General features: G+C 41.7%; 1 protein-coding gene across 1 annotated transcript; it reads left to right on the top strand.

Annotated features, from left to right (window-relative positions):
• The first annotated feature begins 8,497 nt into the window (after positions 1 to 8,497).
• Positions 8,498 to 17,920, top strand: LOC124134269. Its single transcript, XM_046498995.2, has 5 exons — positions 8,498 to 8,636; positions 9,728 to 9,857; positions 10,619 to 10,744; positions 15,787 to 15,900; positions 17,685 to 17,920. Exons 2-5 carry the CDS (start codon positions 9,740 to 9,742, stop codon positions 17,735 to 17,737), a joined length of 411 nt encoding a protein of 136 aa, XP_046354951.2. The 5' UTR covers positions 8,498 to 8,636; positions 9,728 to 9,739; the 3' UTR covers positions 17,738 to 17,920.
• The last annotated feature ends 145 nt before the right edge of the window (positions 17,921 to 18,065 follow it).

Raw genomic sequence — 18,065 nt, 5'->3', positions numbered from 1 at the left:
AACGGGGTCGATCGTCTACATTTAGGGTTTGTTGGTACATGTTCAATTATCTCTTAATCACAGACTGTGAAGGTTGAACGTACTGGCCGCTGAAAGCTGACTTCTGCCACTTTCCAGCATTCCAATAGCTAGTAGACGATCCGCGCGTTGCAGACGCCACATCGCCCGTTCATTACACAAACAATGAATGAAATAAAGTTAATCACAACTGTATGATACGTAGAATCAAAAAGACTGATGAATCGACCTTCCTTGAAAGTGTCAAAATCAGGAATGACATCTTTAGCACGGGTGTGGCGCTGCTGCATGAAGCACGTGCAAGCTACAGGATGTGTTTTGGTGTTAAGTGTTACAGACATAAACGTTCTTGAATAATATGTTTGTCATCTTTGTTCTAATACTTGGTGCTAATATTCATAGTTCACGATCCACTCCTTCGCCCCTTCTTTGCGATTAAAGAAAATGTATGTATTGAAGCACAGACAAAAATATTTATGTCTAATAAACATCCAAAGTCCTTTTGAGAATACCATACTAATGGCTGCATAATATCGTGCTGCGTGTCATTGAAACTGCGGAATTCTAATGGTACTTCAATGCTGTGTATTCAGTGTTATTCGTTTTAATGACAATATCATTGCACATGCGTCATCCAGTGAGTCACTTAACTGTATGTTCCATCAGTAATACGTGTAATTAAGGTGACAACAAAATGCAGGATAATGTTTGGTTTGTATTACAGTACGAATAATTTGATGCATTTCTCAACCACCCAAGCAAACATTACCAAGAACTATGTGCACTGACCTACATGCACCTAGGGATCTTAGTGTTGCGACCATTGTAACACACAACGTTTATACAGACATAAATATGTCGTAGCTATAATCGCTTTGCTCAAGTGGCCCCCATATCCTTTCCGGCACAATATCAGTCTTTAAAATGTCATGCGAGGTGCACACTCCGTCGTACATTTTCAAATAAGATCTGTGGTACGTCAAACTCTTCTTGCAAAGTTGTTGGTTGTTTGTTTATTGTTTAACGCCGCACTCAGCAATATTCCAGCTATATGATTGCGGTCTGTAAATAATCGAGTCTGGACCAGACAATCCAGTGATTGATATCATGAGCATCGATCTAGGCAACTGGGATCGATGACATGCATCAACCAAGTCAGCGAGCCTGACCTACCGATCCCGTTCGTTGCCTTTTACGACAAGCATAGTCACCTTTTACGGCAAGCATGGGTTGCCGAAGACCTATTCTACCCGGGATTCTACTTGCAAAGAGTACACCTGCTCTGTTTCTCTTCCGCTCCTGTAACTTTTACACAGGTTATGACAGGATGCTGATATATTATGTTCATGTAGATTTGTCGTTTCATTCAGTAATATCTCATTTACTCTAATTATTGGTGAGTGAGTTGAGTTTAACGCCGCTTTGAACAGTATTCCAGTCAGCACCTCACCTGCTTCAACGTAGAGCTTTCGAGCGCCTTTCTTCAAAGGACATATACTATGTACGATGGCAATTTGCAATATTTACTTTCGGTCTATAAAATGATATTTCAGGAGAGCCTCATTAATTGGATCCTGGAGAGAATGCGCCAATTTTAGTCCATCATTCCTGACGTCGACAATGTAAGATTATGCTATGGATGAGGGTGCCAAATCCCTTTTAGTACGCCGGATGTCGAGCCCTGTTATAGTTAAAACACGACTCAGATGTTTTTGTTGAAAATGTAAAACCTCGAGCGATGACAACTGAAGTCATGGCATGTGAGATTGAACATCCTCTCGTCATCTGTCTCGCGGTTCTGTGGGGAAAACAGTGGGTTACTGTGAGGTTGCAGGTTCGATTTTCAGGAAATTTTCATGTGAAAAAATTAGACTTTCAACCAGCGGAAGCTGTTTATATAATTCAACTGAAATACTAGGTTTTACAATTAAAATGTAAAACCTCCAAACAGGTCTTACAATTCAAATGTAAACCTCTTAACAGGTCTCACTTAAAAGTAGTGCCTCTATAAGATAGCTAGATACCTACAATACTATAGGAAAAAGTAGGGTTATAAGTGGTATTAAGGATACCACAGCTAGATGATATGAGATCTTTATCGGGAATGTGGATGCCAAAATGTCAATGTTGTTATATTGAATCCAGGTCTGCCATCAGACATTCCTCTACTACCTGGACACATAACAGTGTCTTTCCTCTCTATTTTGCAAGCACAAGGAGCACATGTATTGAAACGTGAAATAACATTGATATGTATAAACTGTGATAAAACAAAAAATGCTTGGTGCCATAAGTGGTGTCTTAATATTAATGATGATGATTCCAAAATTCCCCTTTTTTTCACAAAAGCGATGTGTATAATCTTTTTCTCACTAATAAACACCACTGTGCACTCACTGAACTCAGCCCTTTAATACAATGTCACTTGTCAAGCATGTATTTTTTGGATAACTATTTATTTTATTGGCAACAAAAAATTACTAACGCCCAAGATTTAAGTGACGCGCCGATGTCGGAGAAACACATACACTTCTCTTTTAAGACTTTAATATGATATATACTGTGAAGGAGATAGCACGGTATGGTCATCGCGATAAGCAGCAAAGATCGAAGGAATTTAAGCATTTAGCTGGTATATGAAGCTCTCTACATCTTCCAGTGATAGACTTACAAGCCAAGACAAGAAACGATTCTTTCCCTGATACTATAAATAGACTGTGTAAACAACTCAACGTCAACAACACCACAACGTCTCTGAATTCGTGTATTAAAACGCTGTTCACTGAGACTTGACGAGGGGGAATATTTTCTGGAATTATGGAATAATGTAAATGGAAACAAGCTGAGAACAAGCAGCTGATGAAGGAATGTACACCAGCGCCTTACCTAAAATGCATCATATCTAGAAGAAGGCATCTTTTAAAACAGTGGTATGGCATAGGTGGCTTCAAATAGAGACAGGTATAGTCTGGAAGTGAATTTGAGGTACCAACGTTTACTACAATATCTGAAAAAACTCCAGTCAAAGTTGGTATGAAATTATTAAACAGTCATACATAACTGGATATTACATTTAAAGACAATCGGTGCATGAATAAAAAATCTGTCTATTTAGCTATCACTATATTTCACCAACAACCAGACCTGTTCGTCGCGGTTTGAACGAGCATTCATTGGAACAGCCATCTGCATAATGCTACCCCTGCGTCACAGGGCCATATGACACAGGTGAACCAATCAACTCAACTCGAAAGGGTGCACGGGAATCACGCACGCACGAATGCGGTGTTAGCATTAGATTTCATGATGTCTCAGCGCAAGCATCTTTCGGCTGATGCGAAAGGTTTCGTTGTTAAAATATTTGAATACTCTAAGGCTGAAAGTGAAAGACGTTCGCCCTTCTTTGACATTTCAAAGTACATGAAAAGAACAATTCATGCGTTACAGCTTCCCAGACAAACCATAGTTAAGATTTTGAACTCTCATAAAAACACACGCACGAATACGGTGTTAGCGTTGGGCGTCTCAAGCAGTTATTTATTATAATAATATTTATCCAATTATTTTTGCAATCTTTTTCAGGTCAGTGCTATTGACCCGAATGTATCATTCCTTGCCACATTATTATATTTCATGCATCATGTTGTATGTGTAATATATCATACGTAATTATTCATTTAGACAAATCATTGCTTTATGGTTTCGAAGATAATATTTTAATATTTTCGTAGCTGATTCGAGACTTTCGGGGCTGTTTCGGGTGAAAGAGAATCAAATTCTGAGCCAAGAATTGCACAAAGTGGACAAGATCCGATTACGATATGTACTACAAAGCACGAACCTGAAATTCGAAGACGATTCCTAGAAATCACACGAACTACAAGAATGTTTGGGAATCAAATCTTTAAGATTCTTAAGAAATGATTAAGAATATGTACAAATACGTAAGAATTCATATCCGTGGTAAATCGGGCTATTACATGTGGTAGTGAAACAGGGGTATATGTTTTGCACTATTGGTCCCACGAAATGCCCTCGTCGTCAGATTCGGAGTCTGTGCTGTCACCTAAATGAACAACAACAGGCTGGACAGTATCTGGTCGGATACAGTCTTGTTTCCAATACTCTTCCTCAACTTTGATAACATGTTGGACACAGTTTGCCCAAAGTACATCTGCCATCAAATTCAAGACAATCTGCTTGACGTCGGCAAGCTTGAAGGTCTTATTTTGCCGTGCGACCATATTTTTCAAATCACCCCAGATTACTTCGATGGGATTCAAGTCACAATGGTAAAGAGGAAGCCTAAGCACTTCGTGACCGTGTTCTCTCAACATGTTGTCAATCAAATAAGAGGGCGGGGGTTTGTTCTGAAGAACCAGTTGGTAGTAGTCAGGTTTTTTTGGCTTTCGTTGGCCTAGCAATGCGGTTGTTGTCCAACCACTGACATATCTCACCTTTGGTGGAATTTGAGGTTGGACAATGGTTAATAGGATCTCGACAACTGTGATAGGGAGCATTGTCCATAACCACCAACGATTTATCAGGCAGTGCTAAGAGGAGCTGCTCCTCAACATACGCAGTGAAAACCTGACCATTCATCTCGGTATTGTAGTCTCTGCCATCTGTAGATCTGGATCTGAACACTAGATCACACCCAGGGAGGAAACCTCTGTGGGAGCCTGCATGGAGGACAATCAGGCGCTCCCCTTTACCAGGGGGGATCTTGCGCTGTGGCTCTCTGGTATCTGGGTGAGACCATTGGTAAGCCGCTGTGTGGCACGAGGCGTTAACCCAGGTTTCGTCCAAATATACTCTTCAAAAAAAGAAACTTGACATAGATTTAAAACCACTTTTTGCCAAATATCTGAAATAATTACATTAATTGAGAACCAAATAAGTCAAACAGAAAGATGATGTGTCTATAATTCGCGAAAACACACGCAAAGCACATAAACGTAGCGTTTGGGGATCAATTTTGCAGCTTCATCCAAACGCAACCGCCTGTAAAAAACGTGCAGCACTGGATCCTGCATTTAGGCATGCAGGCCCCCCTGCTGAATGGGTATACAAATCCACATCAACGGCTGTTCATACAGTCCTTACAACGGCAGTAGAGGCGGTGACAGAATGCCAAGACTGAATGCAGCTCAACGGAACAACGCCATTGGGAGATTACAAGCTGGAGCAACTCAGCAAGAAGTGGCCAGGCACTTTGGCGTATCCAGACAGACAATCTCCGCACTGTGGACCCGATACAACAACACCAAAAGAGTCGACGAAAGACCAAGGTCAGGAAGACCAAGGGTGACAACCCAAGCACAAGATCGATACATCCGGCTGCGACACCTCCGAGACCGCACTACCACAGCCACGTCTACAACCACACAGATCCCTGGGGTACGCAGAATATCAGATCAAACGGTACGCAACAGACTGAGGGAGGCTGGACTTTTTGCACGAAGACCTGTTTGACGTCATGTATTGACCCCACGTCATCTGGCGGACCGTCTGCTTTGGTGGCAACAGAGGGTTAGATGGGCACGTGCAAGGTGGTGAAATGTACTGTTTCCTGACGAGTCCCGTTTCCTACTCACACGTGCTGATGGGCGCGCACGTGTCTACAGGCGTCGGGGTGAACGTTACGCCCCCAACTGTGTGCAGCAGGTTGTCACATTTGGCGGCGGGAGTGTCATGGTATGGGCCGGAATTCATCACGGTGGTAGGACGCCTCTCGTGCATGCGGCAGGTGCATTGACAGGTGTGCGTTACAGAGACTTGATCCTACAGCCTTACGTTCTTCCTCACGTCAAAGTTCATGGCGGACAGTTCCAGCAGGACAACGCTCGACCGCATATTGCACGTGTTTGTCAGGATTTCTTACACCACAACAACATCCAGACATTACCTTGGCCAGCCCGGTCACCAGATTTGTCCCCGAATTAAGCATCTGTGGGACGAATTGGATCGACGCGTTCGCAGAAGGAATCCATCGCCAAAAACACTTCCGGCGCTTCTTGATGTACTTCAGCATGAATGGCAGCACATCCAACAGCGTGTTATTGACAACTTGATTGCATCTATAGGTCGTCGGTGTCAAGCGGTGATTGATGCACGTGGTGGGCACAACCGATACTGACATTTTCTGTACCCCTGTGACATAAACTATATCGTGTACGTGTGTCTGTCTAGGTGACACGATTAATGTTTTGAACATTGTGTACATTGATCTTCTAGCAGTGTTTCAATTATGGTTTCTGTGTCCTATTTTGAAACAATCGCATTATATTACATTTTGAAAGTCAGTGTCAAGTTTCTTTTTTAGAAGAGTATAGTTAGGCTCATAGCCTTCTTCTCGTTTCTTTTTAATAGTGCGCAAATAATTGATACGCAAACGAATGAAATCTGGTCGTTCACACATTGCTAGTTTCGACCCTTTCGTCTTTTTGTACTGATATCCAAATTTGGAAAGGAGTTTACAAATGGTCCATTTGGAAATATCTAAGTCATGCTCTGTAAGGAGAATTTGTTTTAGTTTTCATTTTCTCGTGTTAACCGCCGAATCACGTCCCTGACAACTTTCTTATCAAAGGAATCTAACTTTAATTTCCTATCCTGTTTTGAGATGCCCCCTAAGGGATGTGCAGGGGAGCATGCATTTTTATCGGAGTTCAAAATCTTAACTACGGTTTGTCTGGGAAGCTGTAACGCATGAATTGTTCTTTTCATGTACTTTGAAATGTCAAAGAAGGGCGAACGTCTTTCACTTTCAGCCTTAAAGTATTCAAATATTTTAACAACGAAACCTTTCGCATCAGCGGAAAGATGCTTGCGCTGAGACATCATTAAATCTAATGCTAACACCGTATTCGTGCGTGCGTGATTCCCGTGCACCCTTTCGAGTTGAGTTGATTGGTTCACCTGTGTCATATGGCCCTGTGACGCAGGGGTAGCATTATGCAGATGGCTGTTCCAATGAATGCTCGTTCCACCCGTGACGAACAGGTCTGGTTGTTGATGAAATATAGTGATAGCTAAATAGACAGTTTGTTTTATTCATGCACCGATTGTCTTTAAATGTAATATCCAGTTGTGTATGACTGTTTAAGAATCTCATACCAACTTTGACTGGAGTAGGTCCAATAATTTTTCAGATATTGTAGTAAACGTCGGTACCTTAAATTACCTTCCAGACTATACCTGTCTCAATTTGAAGCCACCTATGCCATAACACTGTTTTAAATATTTCAGATTGCGTCACAAAACACCATTCATTTCGTTATTCGAGAATGAAACATAAACGTATTTTCACTTACGCAATGCTTAGCAACTAAGAACACCAAACACTTTTACATGTCAGTTGAAATCCTATATTCCAGACGTCTTTTAATTGTGTTTCTAGAAATACTGTGCATGAGATAGAACGCGAGCAAAGAAATAACCTTTATAACCGTTGACACATGATTCTCTCATATATATATAGTAGGGTGAAAACCCTGTTTAAGTCCGTATGCCATCTCTATCTCATTGTTGGTTCGAATCCCAAAATTATGTTGCTAGGTTTTGTCATGGCAGAGTCACAGGTAAATACTATCGGGACAACATCATTGCACCACTCTCGAGGCCAATTGCAACGTTTCATCTTTCAAGATGATAATGCACATGTTCATCGTGATAGGATTGTGACCCAATTCCTTCAACAGCAAAACATCCATGTCATGCCATGGTCAGTACTCCATGGTCCTGACCTGCCCCCATTGAACACGTCTGGGACGTCATTGGCAGACGTGTAGGTCGTCGTCAAAATCCACCCACCGATCTCAATGAACTCGGTCGGTGTTGCTCGCACTGACGAGCGAAACAACATGAGTCAAGCTGACTTTGGGTGCCTAATCAGAAGCATGCCTCGAAGAATGCGTGCATGTCTGGCCAAAAGAGATGGTTTTAACTGATTTTAGTGATTTTGGCTGCAAAATACAAATTTGACCCCGACCTCTTTAACGACATAGCGGGCCACCATCTCATCACACCAACCATTAGAACCTATCAGCTCAGATCGCCCACTCCCCAGCAGTTATGAGCATACCATTTCCATTTGCCCAAACAATATAGATCAAAAGATATGTCTTGATGATTCCGACTATCCCCTACATTTTTGGGCATATACACTGTTAAAGGCTCATGTCCTAAAAACATCATTTCAGGCGCATTTAACATTATTTAAATTAGTTGTTCGATTTTAATTTCATATATTCAATTTTAAGTTAATTTAAAGTTAAAACATAATTGCAAGGTTCCACCCCTTTAACCCCTTGTCAGAATCCTGCTTTATTTAATCCAATCTGATTTCGATTAAGTCGAAGTCGAACGTGTCGATACGTAAATAATTAGGCACTGACATTATGTACTAAACGAATCGAGGAATAAAATACACCATCCTCCTCCTCCTTGTAACAATTGTAGTGAACTGCATCCTTCCGCTTCGATTAGCTGGTGTACATTATGAAACAATATGTCAGAGTGCAAATCTGCCAGAAATTACCACGACAGTTCTCATTACGCAACGGATGTAAAAGTCAGACCCACAACTGACGTATTCCAGCGTCTGCCGTCACAAGGTAGGTTGTGTCATCTGAATGTCTGCATGCTTTGTATGAAGTAATGGATTTTATAGAATCAGGAGAGAACACCACTGGTCGGAATTGTTTCAGCTCAGCGTTACATGGATGGCATTCTTCGTCCGATATGTCCTACCATTTCTACAACAGCCTCTACGACGTGTCAGCATGACAACGTCAGACCCCATACGACCCGAATCGTGCAGGAGCCACTTAAAGCCAACACCGTCAATGAGTTGCCCTTTCTTGCACAGTCCACAGACATATATATGCATGTCCCCTATAGAACACCTATAGGATGTCATGGGTCGTTGACAGCGTCCATATCATCCAGCCGACCAGGCTCTCTAAGAAGAATGGCGACGTATCCCAAGTGACGTCATCAGACGACTGAATTTTTCTTTGCGCCGGGGAGTTTTTGCATGGCGTGTAGCAGGGGGTGGTCATACACGCTATTAATGTGACGTGTCATTGAATTTGAGCGATCTTAGATGTGTGTGGCCTTGGTCCATTACGTTGAAAGCTTGTTTTTGCTACCCCGCTTCAATTCGGGCTGTAGGACTGTGATTAAGTTGTTGATTACGATCTTTTCGAATACATTTAACTTCATGCATCTATTCTTTGTGATTTTAAGACTAGATTGATTTAAAACTATAATTTTTTTGGCCGTCAGTTTATTTATTTTCACAATGATTTAATTTGTTACACAACAGAACATTAAAGTGGGATAAATAGATTATTAATTTTGGCTACGTTTTCTGCTTATATGCAATGGAGAATAATTACATCAATTATATAACTCGTCATACGAGTCAGTAGACAAAGGGCGTACTAATTGACAGTTTGTTTTATTTATAAGGTATTTTGTAGGTATACTAGTATATTACTGTAAGAAAGTGTCTTCTTTCAAAGTAATGACGTCATCGTAATTCATGTTATCAGAGGTTATTTGAGGTCCTACTTTGAATAAGTAACGTTAATTTGAATGTTATAAAATATGTTAGATATATCCCTCAAACTTATGAACCTATTTCTATGATAAAGATAAAGATGAATTTTCAGACTGAATTATACTCTTTTGTTTCATTGAGATCAAGGAGACAATGTCGACATTACTACGGACTCTGATGTGTCTGTTGCTGCTGGTAGCCGTCTCCTCGGCCAAGCCGGCACTGGACAGGGCCAAGAGGTCAAGCGATCCTAATCAGTGGAAAAATCGAAGTAGGTGTTATATATACAACCATATAACCATGCGGGGATTCTGGTTTAGTATTCGTCCCCAGCAACCTACCCTAGTATAGGTGTAATGATTCTGTCATGCATATACATGAAACCGCGTTAACTCGAAAGCCCTTGGGACAATACACACCCAGCGATTTAAGCCACATATCGAGTTAACCATGTTCGAGATAACGAAGTTTAATGGTATGGATACAGTCTCCCTGTTCCCCGTTGTGGCGTTGATTACATAGAACTATAAGGTGCATAAAACTAAACTCACTAACCCAGATAGAGATTTGGGGGGGAGGGGGGTCTAGTGGATAGAATGTCTGCCCCGCGAGTTGGAAGTCTGTGTTTGAATCCCCTGGCCACGTCGTACCCTTTTTTGTTGTCATGTCTGGCGCTCGGCATTAAGAGGATAAGACAAGGATTGGATGGGTCCGAGTCCGTGTACTGTGTTACAGTCGGCTGTCCATGGTATCTCAGTCGGCTCTTACTGACTGGCAAAATCCGGAATAGTACACGCAGCCACACCCACGCACGCACACACGCACACACACACACACACACACACACACACACATCAAACCCCATTTCACCTCACCTCAGGGGGAAATGTCGCACGTCACGCCGTTGCCCCGGGTACAATTCTCTGTATTATTACATGATCTAAAGCCCATTCTTGTGCCTTAACCTATGAATATTGCTAACGGCAGCATAAAACCATACTCACTCACTCATTAACTCATCTCTTTCCTCAGATCCTGGTCAGGCGTCTAGATGTTCTTATGGGGGTCGCGTCTTCAACCATGGCGCCGTGTTCCTTGCCGCAAACCGATGTACCAAGGTTCAGTGCAATGGCGGACGGATAAATTTCTTTGACATAAGTAAGTTTAATACATTTTCTATGATTGGGTGTAGTTCATTCTTAAATTGAAACGCTATGCACGCTCGTCTCATTCTCCTCCAAAGCGAAGGTACGGGTGGCCAAATCCTATAATATTAGGTTCGAATCCCAGATTTACCCTGAAATGGCAAATACATATAGTAGAGGCGAATAGTTTGTTCTTGTTTTCTTAAATGCGTGGCGGTAAATGGATTTTTAGTATTGTTACTAGCTAATTGTTCCACTTTAATTTTCTGTATGCACATTGCCTCGTTACAAGGGGGCAAAGGTTCGTTTCCCCTCATGGCACTATGGCACTGTCGAAACGGATCTTATATCAATGCAATGGTCGATTGCAGGATTTGCAAAGCATGTGTACTGTCAACTTAGCGTCAACAGATCATTTTCCACATCCTTTCATGCTAATAATCAAGGTGCAGACGTGAGTTGGTGCACTTCGCGAAGTAAGACCCGTTCTTTTACAATATAGATCTTGATTAGCGATCCGATCGTCTTGACTGGGCGCCGCCATTTTGTTTGAAGCAAATGCAAGTTGTAGCAGAGGTGGAATCTGATTAGTCAATAGGAGGGACATACAAGGGACGTAACTCGTAATAGTCACTGACGCGCTACGATCGAACCCAAACATTGACAGTCATTTAGCTCCCTTGCCCCGGGTAGGTGACAAAAAGTAGTTTTGGAGAAAATGGGAAAAGATGCCTTGACGAATTATTTACTAGTTATCTACCCAATACAATCTCTTGTTGTATAAACGTTACATAATTCAATACCAACTTGCACAACTACGACATTTTACTAAATCAATGAAAAGAGAGCCATGATGCCAACAACGACTCGTGGGCCCTTCTTAAGCTAATTTAGGCCATAAGTAAGACTGTAATGTTAAGGAAATTTCTTGAAATTGAATAAGCTGTTATATAGGATGAAATCGGAAATGCAGCGCTTCCAACCCCATTTAAGTTCATGCCTTGAGAACCAGGGTCAAGGGTCCATTTGGTACCAAACCTGTTTACCATTCGGCAATTTCTCGACTCGTGATTATCTATTCTTCCTGTCATACCCGCATCGATTGATAATGTAATTTGATTGCATTCAAGTCTTTCTTGTCTACCGAATCGGGATTTCCTCCACATAATCTTTGGTTCATAAACTGTTCGTATCGATGAAGCATGCTTCATAACGTCGTGCCTCTAAATGCTGGCCACCCACTGGGGTTTGTGCAACATTGTGAACATTTTCGTTTTGATATATTTCGTTTGTACAAGACCCATTGTCAAGATCAATCTTTGAGTGAGAGGTCGCCATCCTTCTTAGAAAGGTAATTCTTGCGGCCAATGTTAATGCTAAACTGGTTTCAGAAAGGGGGTTACACTCGCCCATTCTACCCTGGGTAGATTTATATAATACCTCATACGACAAGGATCCCCTCAGCTCCTATTGAGTTCGCCATACTTCTAACCCTTTTTTGATAGAGGCTTCGGCTACTCTCGTTGGATAAAAGATTTTTTCACAGGGGCGTACACGTCTGACATCGACGATGCATGCATGTCAACTAACAAATATGTTCAAACATCAGGGGCAGTTAATTCTAATCACCATTCCGGTTAAGATATAAGGTTAGGTAAAGCATATAATAGTGCAAATAAAACGTCCATAAAATATCAATACACAGTAACTTAAGTTTACAACAGCATCAATGGCAGCGATGATATCAGCCTGGTTCCCTGGGCATATTGCGCTGGCGCTACACTGAGCCAAAGAATCAAGAATACAAGATGATATATAGGAAGAGTAACGAAGTCACTCCAGGGAGTTTGTTCGGCTGAAGGTCAAAGGGAGACAATTCGTGCAACTGTGATTGGATTTAGGAGCCTTGCAGCCTGGTTCCTTGGGTATGCAGCGCTGGCGTTACACAGTAGCTCAGTGTAGCGCCAGCTCAGCATACCCAGAGAACCAGGCTGGGAGCCATCCTCACAGCGATAGCCCGTTCGCGGAGCTCTCTATACTGCCGAGAATGTAACGAAGGTGTCACACGCTGGGAAGGAGCTTGGACGTTGATGGTCAAAGGGAAGTAACTGTAAACCATTTGTTAAACCGGCTTTGGAACAAGGGACGTAGCTCTTGATTTGTTGTACGCGGTTAACTCCCTTTAAGTGATGGCAGTCAAGCTCCTCACAGCGATATCCCGCTCTTTACTCATTCGTCACCACTCGCCCCTTTCCGAGTAACCTGCTTGTCATGGAATAACACGAGTTGGTCACGAATGGCTTGATACTATCGCCCCCTATCGATTAATGTTATGTGCGAAAATACGACAAACCAATCAGTATGCGGCAAGGTCAAAGAATCCCTCAGGAATAATTTTTGATTTTATATATGTCTTGTACGGTGTCCCATAAGGGACATTGAGACTGTTTTTCCATATTTTGATATTTCACTTACTTTTATCGTAACCTTTTGCAAATTAACACCATTTGTCTTACAAATGTGTGATAAATCATGTGTAAAGAAGATATTGAATCGCTGAAAAGTGAAACGAAAATGTCAAAAACAAAAACGAAAATGTCAAAAACTAAAATGAAAATGTCAAAAACAAAAGCGAAAATGTCAAAAACTGAAATGAAAATACAGAAAACTATTTACACCCCGGTGAAAACTATTTACACCCCGGTGAAAATAGTTTTCTGTGGTTTCATTTTAGTTTTTGACCTTTTCGTTTTGGTTTTTGACATTTCCATTTTAGTTTTTGACCATTTCGTTTTGTTTTTTGACATTTCCATTTTAGTTTTTGACCTTTTCGTTTTGGTTTTTGACATTTCCATTTTAGTTTTTGACATTTTCGCTTCACATTTCGGCGACTCAATAGCTACTTGAAAGTACATTTTCCATTTTTTCGGTTGTTTTTATACATGATTTATCACATATTTGTATGACAAATCGTGTTAATTTGCAAAAGGTCACGATAAAAGTAAGCGAAACATCAAAATATTGAAAAACAGACTCCATGTCCCTTATGGGCCACCGTAGTCTTGCATTGAAAAATATACCCATGATACAGATTAATGTGTTCAATACTGTGTATAATAAGTCGCACAAATGGCCACGAGAGGGGCACGAGTCGCTATTCGGCTTGTCCCGGAATAACACGAGTTGGTCACGAATGATATTATCGCTGCCACCAGTCAAAACTCCCCAACTTCTATTTCATTAGAACTGTCATGAAATTGGTATAGTACGAATAAGAGTAATAAGGGGACGGTTGGGTGATTTTCCGTTTGTCTGTATTCTCGAACCAATCTGATTAAACAAACAAAAAGGTAAATTCATGTGGGAAATCTGGTCCGTCGTAAACGTTTTCAAAATACGCTATGTTGAACTTCCTGAAGACACAAACAAAAATATAAATGTGACTACATTTGGTTACATTTGGGGTAAGAGGGCAAATTTCAAGATTCTTGTTATGGTCGCTTCCACACTGACTGCAGTGATATTACCTAAGCTGGTTCCCGGCTCCCCACGCGCGCCGTCAACGTGTGATATGAGAGACGGGGCCCAGCTAACGATTGTACCGCGCTGGGAAGGTGCGTGTGCGGAGCTCAAGCTCCTCACAGCGACAGTCCGTGAAGGCAAGGGAGTTAATTCTTGTACAAACACGATTACCCCCCTTTGTCCATAAACAAAACCACTTCCGACCAGCACTTGGCCCTTTGCAATGTTTCTTTTCTATCCATTTTTTTTTAATGAAAAACATTCGCATAAAGGAGGAAGACTATTCAAGCTTGCACGCTGAGTTATAATTCATGTAACTGAACCAGCTTAATGGCAGCGATGGTATCTGAAGGGTAAGGAAGATGTCACGCGCTTGGAAGGAGTATATTTATGCCCTCATCTTGATTTCAGTTTCATTAGGGATCACCTGGCTTATTTCGTTACCAATATAATTAATCGATAGGTCCCCTTGAAAATCCGGGTAGAGAAGAGGTCTTCAGCAACCCATGCTTGCCGAAAGAGGCGACTTTGCTTGTCGTCAGAGGTGACGAACCCTTCGTCACCACTCGCCCCTTTCCGTAACTTGCAAGAAGACTCGTCCCCCTATCGATGAATGTTATGTGCGAAAATACAACAAACCAATCAGAATGCGCGTATGATTTCAAGTTCTTCGTCAAAGAATCCCTCAGAATTTTCTTTTGAATTTACATATGTCTTGCATCTAAAAATATACCAAGGACACAGTTAAATGTGTTCAATCATACTGTTTAATTCCGCATGTCCCGATGTGCTTTAAATTGCATCTGAAATATATATAATATATGGGAAGATATATGTGAACCATTACACAACGAGTTGACAAGTGTTTTAGGTATGCCCGTTTGCGCTAAGACAGAACCCGGTCGGAAAAATGGTCAAGAGAGGGGCACGAGTCGCTATTCGGCTCGTCCCGGAATAATACGAGTAGGTCTCGAATGGTGACTAACGGGATCGGGTGGTCAGGCTCGCTGACTTGGTTGATGCGTGTCATCGTGTCCCAATTGTCTGGTCCAGACTCGACTATTTACGGACCGCCGTGATATAGCTGGCCATGGAATATTGCTGAGTGCGGCGTTAAACAACAAACAACCACAAATCTATTCAATGAGTGAGATGTAGGCCTATATTATCCATGGTGCGGTACTTGATTTCTAATTAATGATCAAGACAGTGTTAACACGAATGCGGTAATTAAACGGTCAGATGTCTTTATGTGGGGTCGCGGCCTCAAGGTAAATTTCGAAGAACAGTAATATCCCTTGTTCTAGTTGTCCTCGGACATTTTGTATGCACCACTCCGTGTTAAAACCTGCCAGTAATAAAAGTATTCACACATTATATATTTGGTTCAACTGGTGCAAAAAAAGGCGGAATTAAAATCGCCATGATTACGAGATTCAGCATGAAGCCCTAATTGTTCTGTATAATTTCACCGGGGCGATATTTTGATGGAATCAGAATCTCCTTATTGAAGGTAATTATTTTGTAATTCAGAGTGCTTTCACAACAATATGTGCTACAACGTCGGTGGCAACGTCAGAGCAGGACACAATGGCTGCCAACTCTTCCGGTGTCAAGGAAACGGACAGTTCAGAGCTGTGCCAAATGGTATGAGATTATAATGTGAACCCTGAAAGTAATACAGAAGGGATCTTTGTTAGAATCGGTAAATAATACCGAATTCATGTCTTGTCAAAAGATAGTGAATGTTTTGCTCACCTAACTGGAAGTCAAGTAAGCCTTATACGGCCTAATTGTCGTCCGGAAACACTCGGAAACACTCGGAAACGTCATCTCCTCGGGAACCACTCCAACGATGAAGCTGAATCTCCCATGCTTGTTTCCATCAATGGTGACACTGTAATTTGTTCAAGAGGTGTGAATCTGATTTCAATATGTCCACCACAGCAGCCATATTGAAAGACCTATTTATATCTATTTCTAAGTCTTTCGTGTTGAAAATGTAATGAAATTTGGTATGTTTAGTGGGACTCAACACACTGCTCGGTTTTCGCAACGTGTTTTTTTAATCTTCATGTTTTGACCATTTCCATCATTTCTTTCCTAGTGCATACACGCCCCTGTATCAAGCATAACTTTGTGACGTACATGTATATCTATCTCCCTACGAGGCAAAAGGCTTATTTGAGGGAGTCGGCCCCACTCCTCTTGTTGACGCGCACTTCTCCCTAACATGTCCCAGATGTGCTCAATAGGGAAACGGTCTGGGGTCGTTGCACACACACACACACGCACGCACGCACGCACGCACGCACGCACACACACACACACACACATCCAAGTGAGTTACAGTGCTTTGGCAACATTTTCTGAAGAAAATCAATTGTCATATTATGTAAGCTAATCCATTTGTCTTGATTCCGTTTCATCACGATACCATGATATGTATAGTCTCAGTTTGACAAGGATACTTGACGAGGCAAGAAATCAAGACCGATAATTTAGCACGTACCCGTCTTTGCATCACATGTTCTTGATGGTGGTGGGGTGTCACCAAATGAGTAATCCGGGTAAGGATTGGTTTCTAGTACTACGTGCTTGTCTCCCCGTGGGCATTCCGGGGCAAAGGACGTTTCGAGTCAATCTCATTTAAATCAGATCTTAGTTTTCGCAACCGCTAAACAAAGATCTGAGGACATCCCATTACGGGTCACGTTAGAACGACGCAAACGTTGACCGACCAGTGAAATGACTGACAAGAAATAGACAGCTTTCTCGAGAGCTTTTCGACACTAGTTTCAAACTGGCGAGTACGCTTCGAAACAAATTTTGACGTATTCTCGATTATAAAATTTAAAACTGATAAAAACATTCTGGAATGGCTTATATTTGGCCAAGATTGTATGAATATAAGCATAAAATCCGTAACTGTCGTTCGGAATACCCTCTGTTTAATACTTCGATGTTGCATGATTAGAAAACACATTCCGATTGTCACTTTCATGATCTGTAAGCGACGCTCAGGTTGGTTCGATGAAAGGTCGTTCTGACGTGACCCGTAATGGGATGTCCTCAGATCTATGTTTAGCGATAGCGAGAACTAAGATCTGATTTAAATGAGATTGGTTTCGAGTTCCCATATTTGTCTCCCCGTGGGCATTCCAGGGCAAAGGACGTTTCGTGTACCCATATTTGTCTCCCCGTCGGTATTCAGAGACCGAGTAACTTCCTGGTACTCCATGCTCGTATGGAATTCAAGTCGAAATTCGTCCCAGCGCGCCACAGGGATTCCAGCCGCGCATTAGTTGTTCTTGCCCCTGGTATAGAGCTGTATTTCATTGTGCAGGAAGGAATAACACGTTGCAGGAACAAGGAGGTGCGTGTGTTGGTAAAGCTTGGATGAAGGCAACATGTCTTGTGTTGTGTTTCAGACCCATACAGATGTAAGGACGCCAACAACATGTGCCGCATATGCCAGGGCTGAAAGTGGAATCTCGCACTGAACTTTTTGTATCCTTAATAACTATGAGTTAAAAAATGTCCATGACGTAGAACGAATGTTTGGTTTCAAGCAAGAGGAAAACTATGTCATGTCAGCTTTAACTGACTGGTATTTAAAAAAATGTAATATAAAGCTTTGTTTAAAGAATAAACTATACGTTAATCAGTGAGTGTATGAGTATCATGTTGCATCAATCTTCGAGTTATATGACAGCGGCCTGTAGATAATCGAGTGCGGACCAGACAAACCTGTGATTGATGTTATGAACAACGTCCCAACGATCCTACACCTCCACCCAAATTCACTTAGG

Source organism: Haliotis rufescens, unplaced genomic scaffold (genome assembly GCF_023055435.1).
Source record: "Haliotis rufescens isolate VD_foot unplaced genomic scaffold, xgHalRufe1.0.p SCAF_11, whole genome shotgun sequence".
Classification (NCBI taxonomy): domain Eukaryota; kingdom Metazoa; phylum Mollusca; class Gastropoda; order Lepetellida; family Haliotidae; genus Haliotis; species Haliotis rufescens.
Note: the sequence above shows the minus strand (reverse complement) of the source record. Positions and strands in the feature narration are given on the sequence as shown.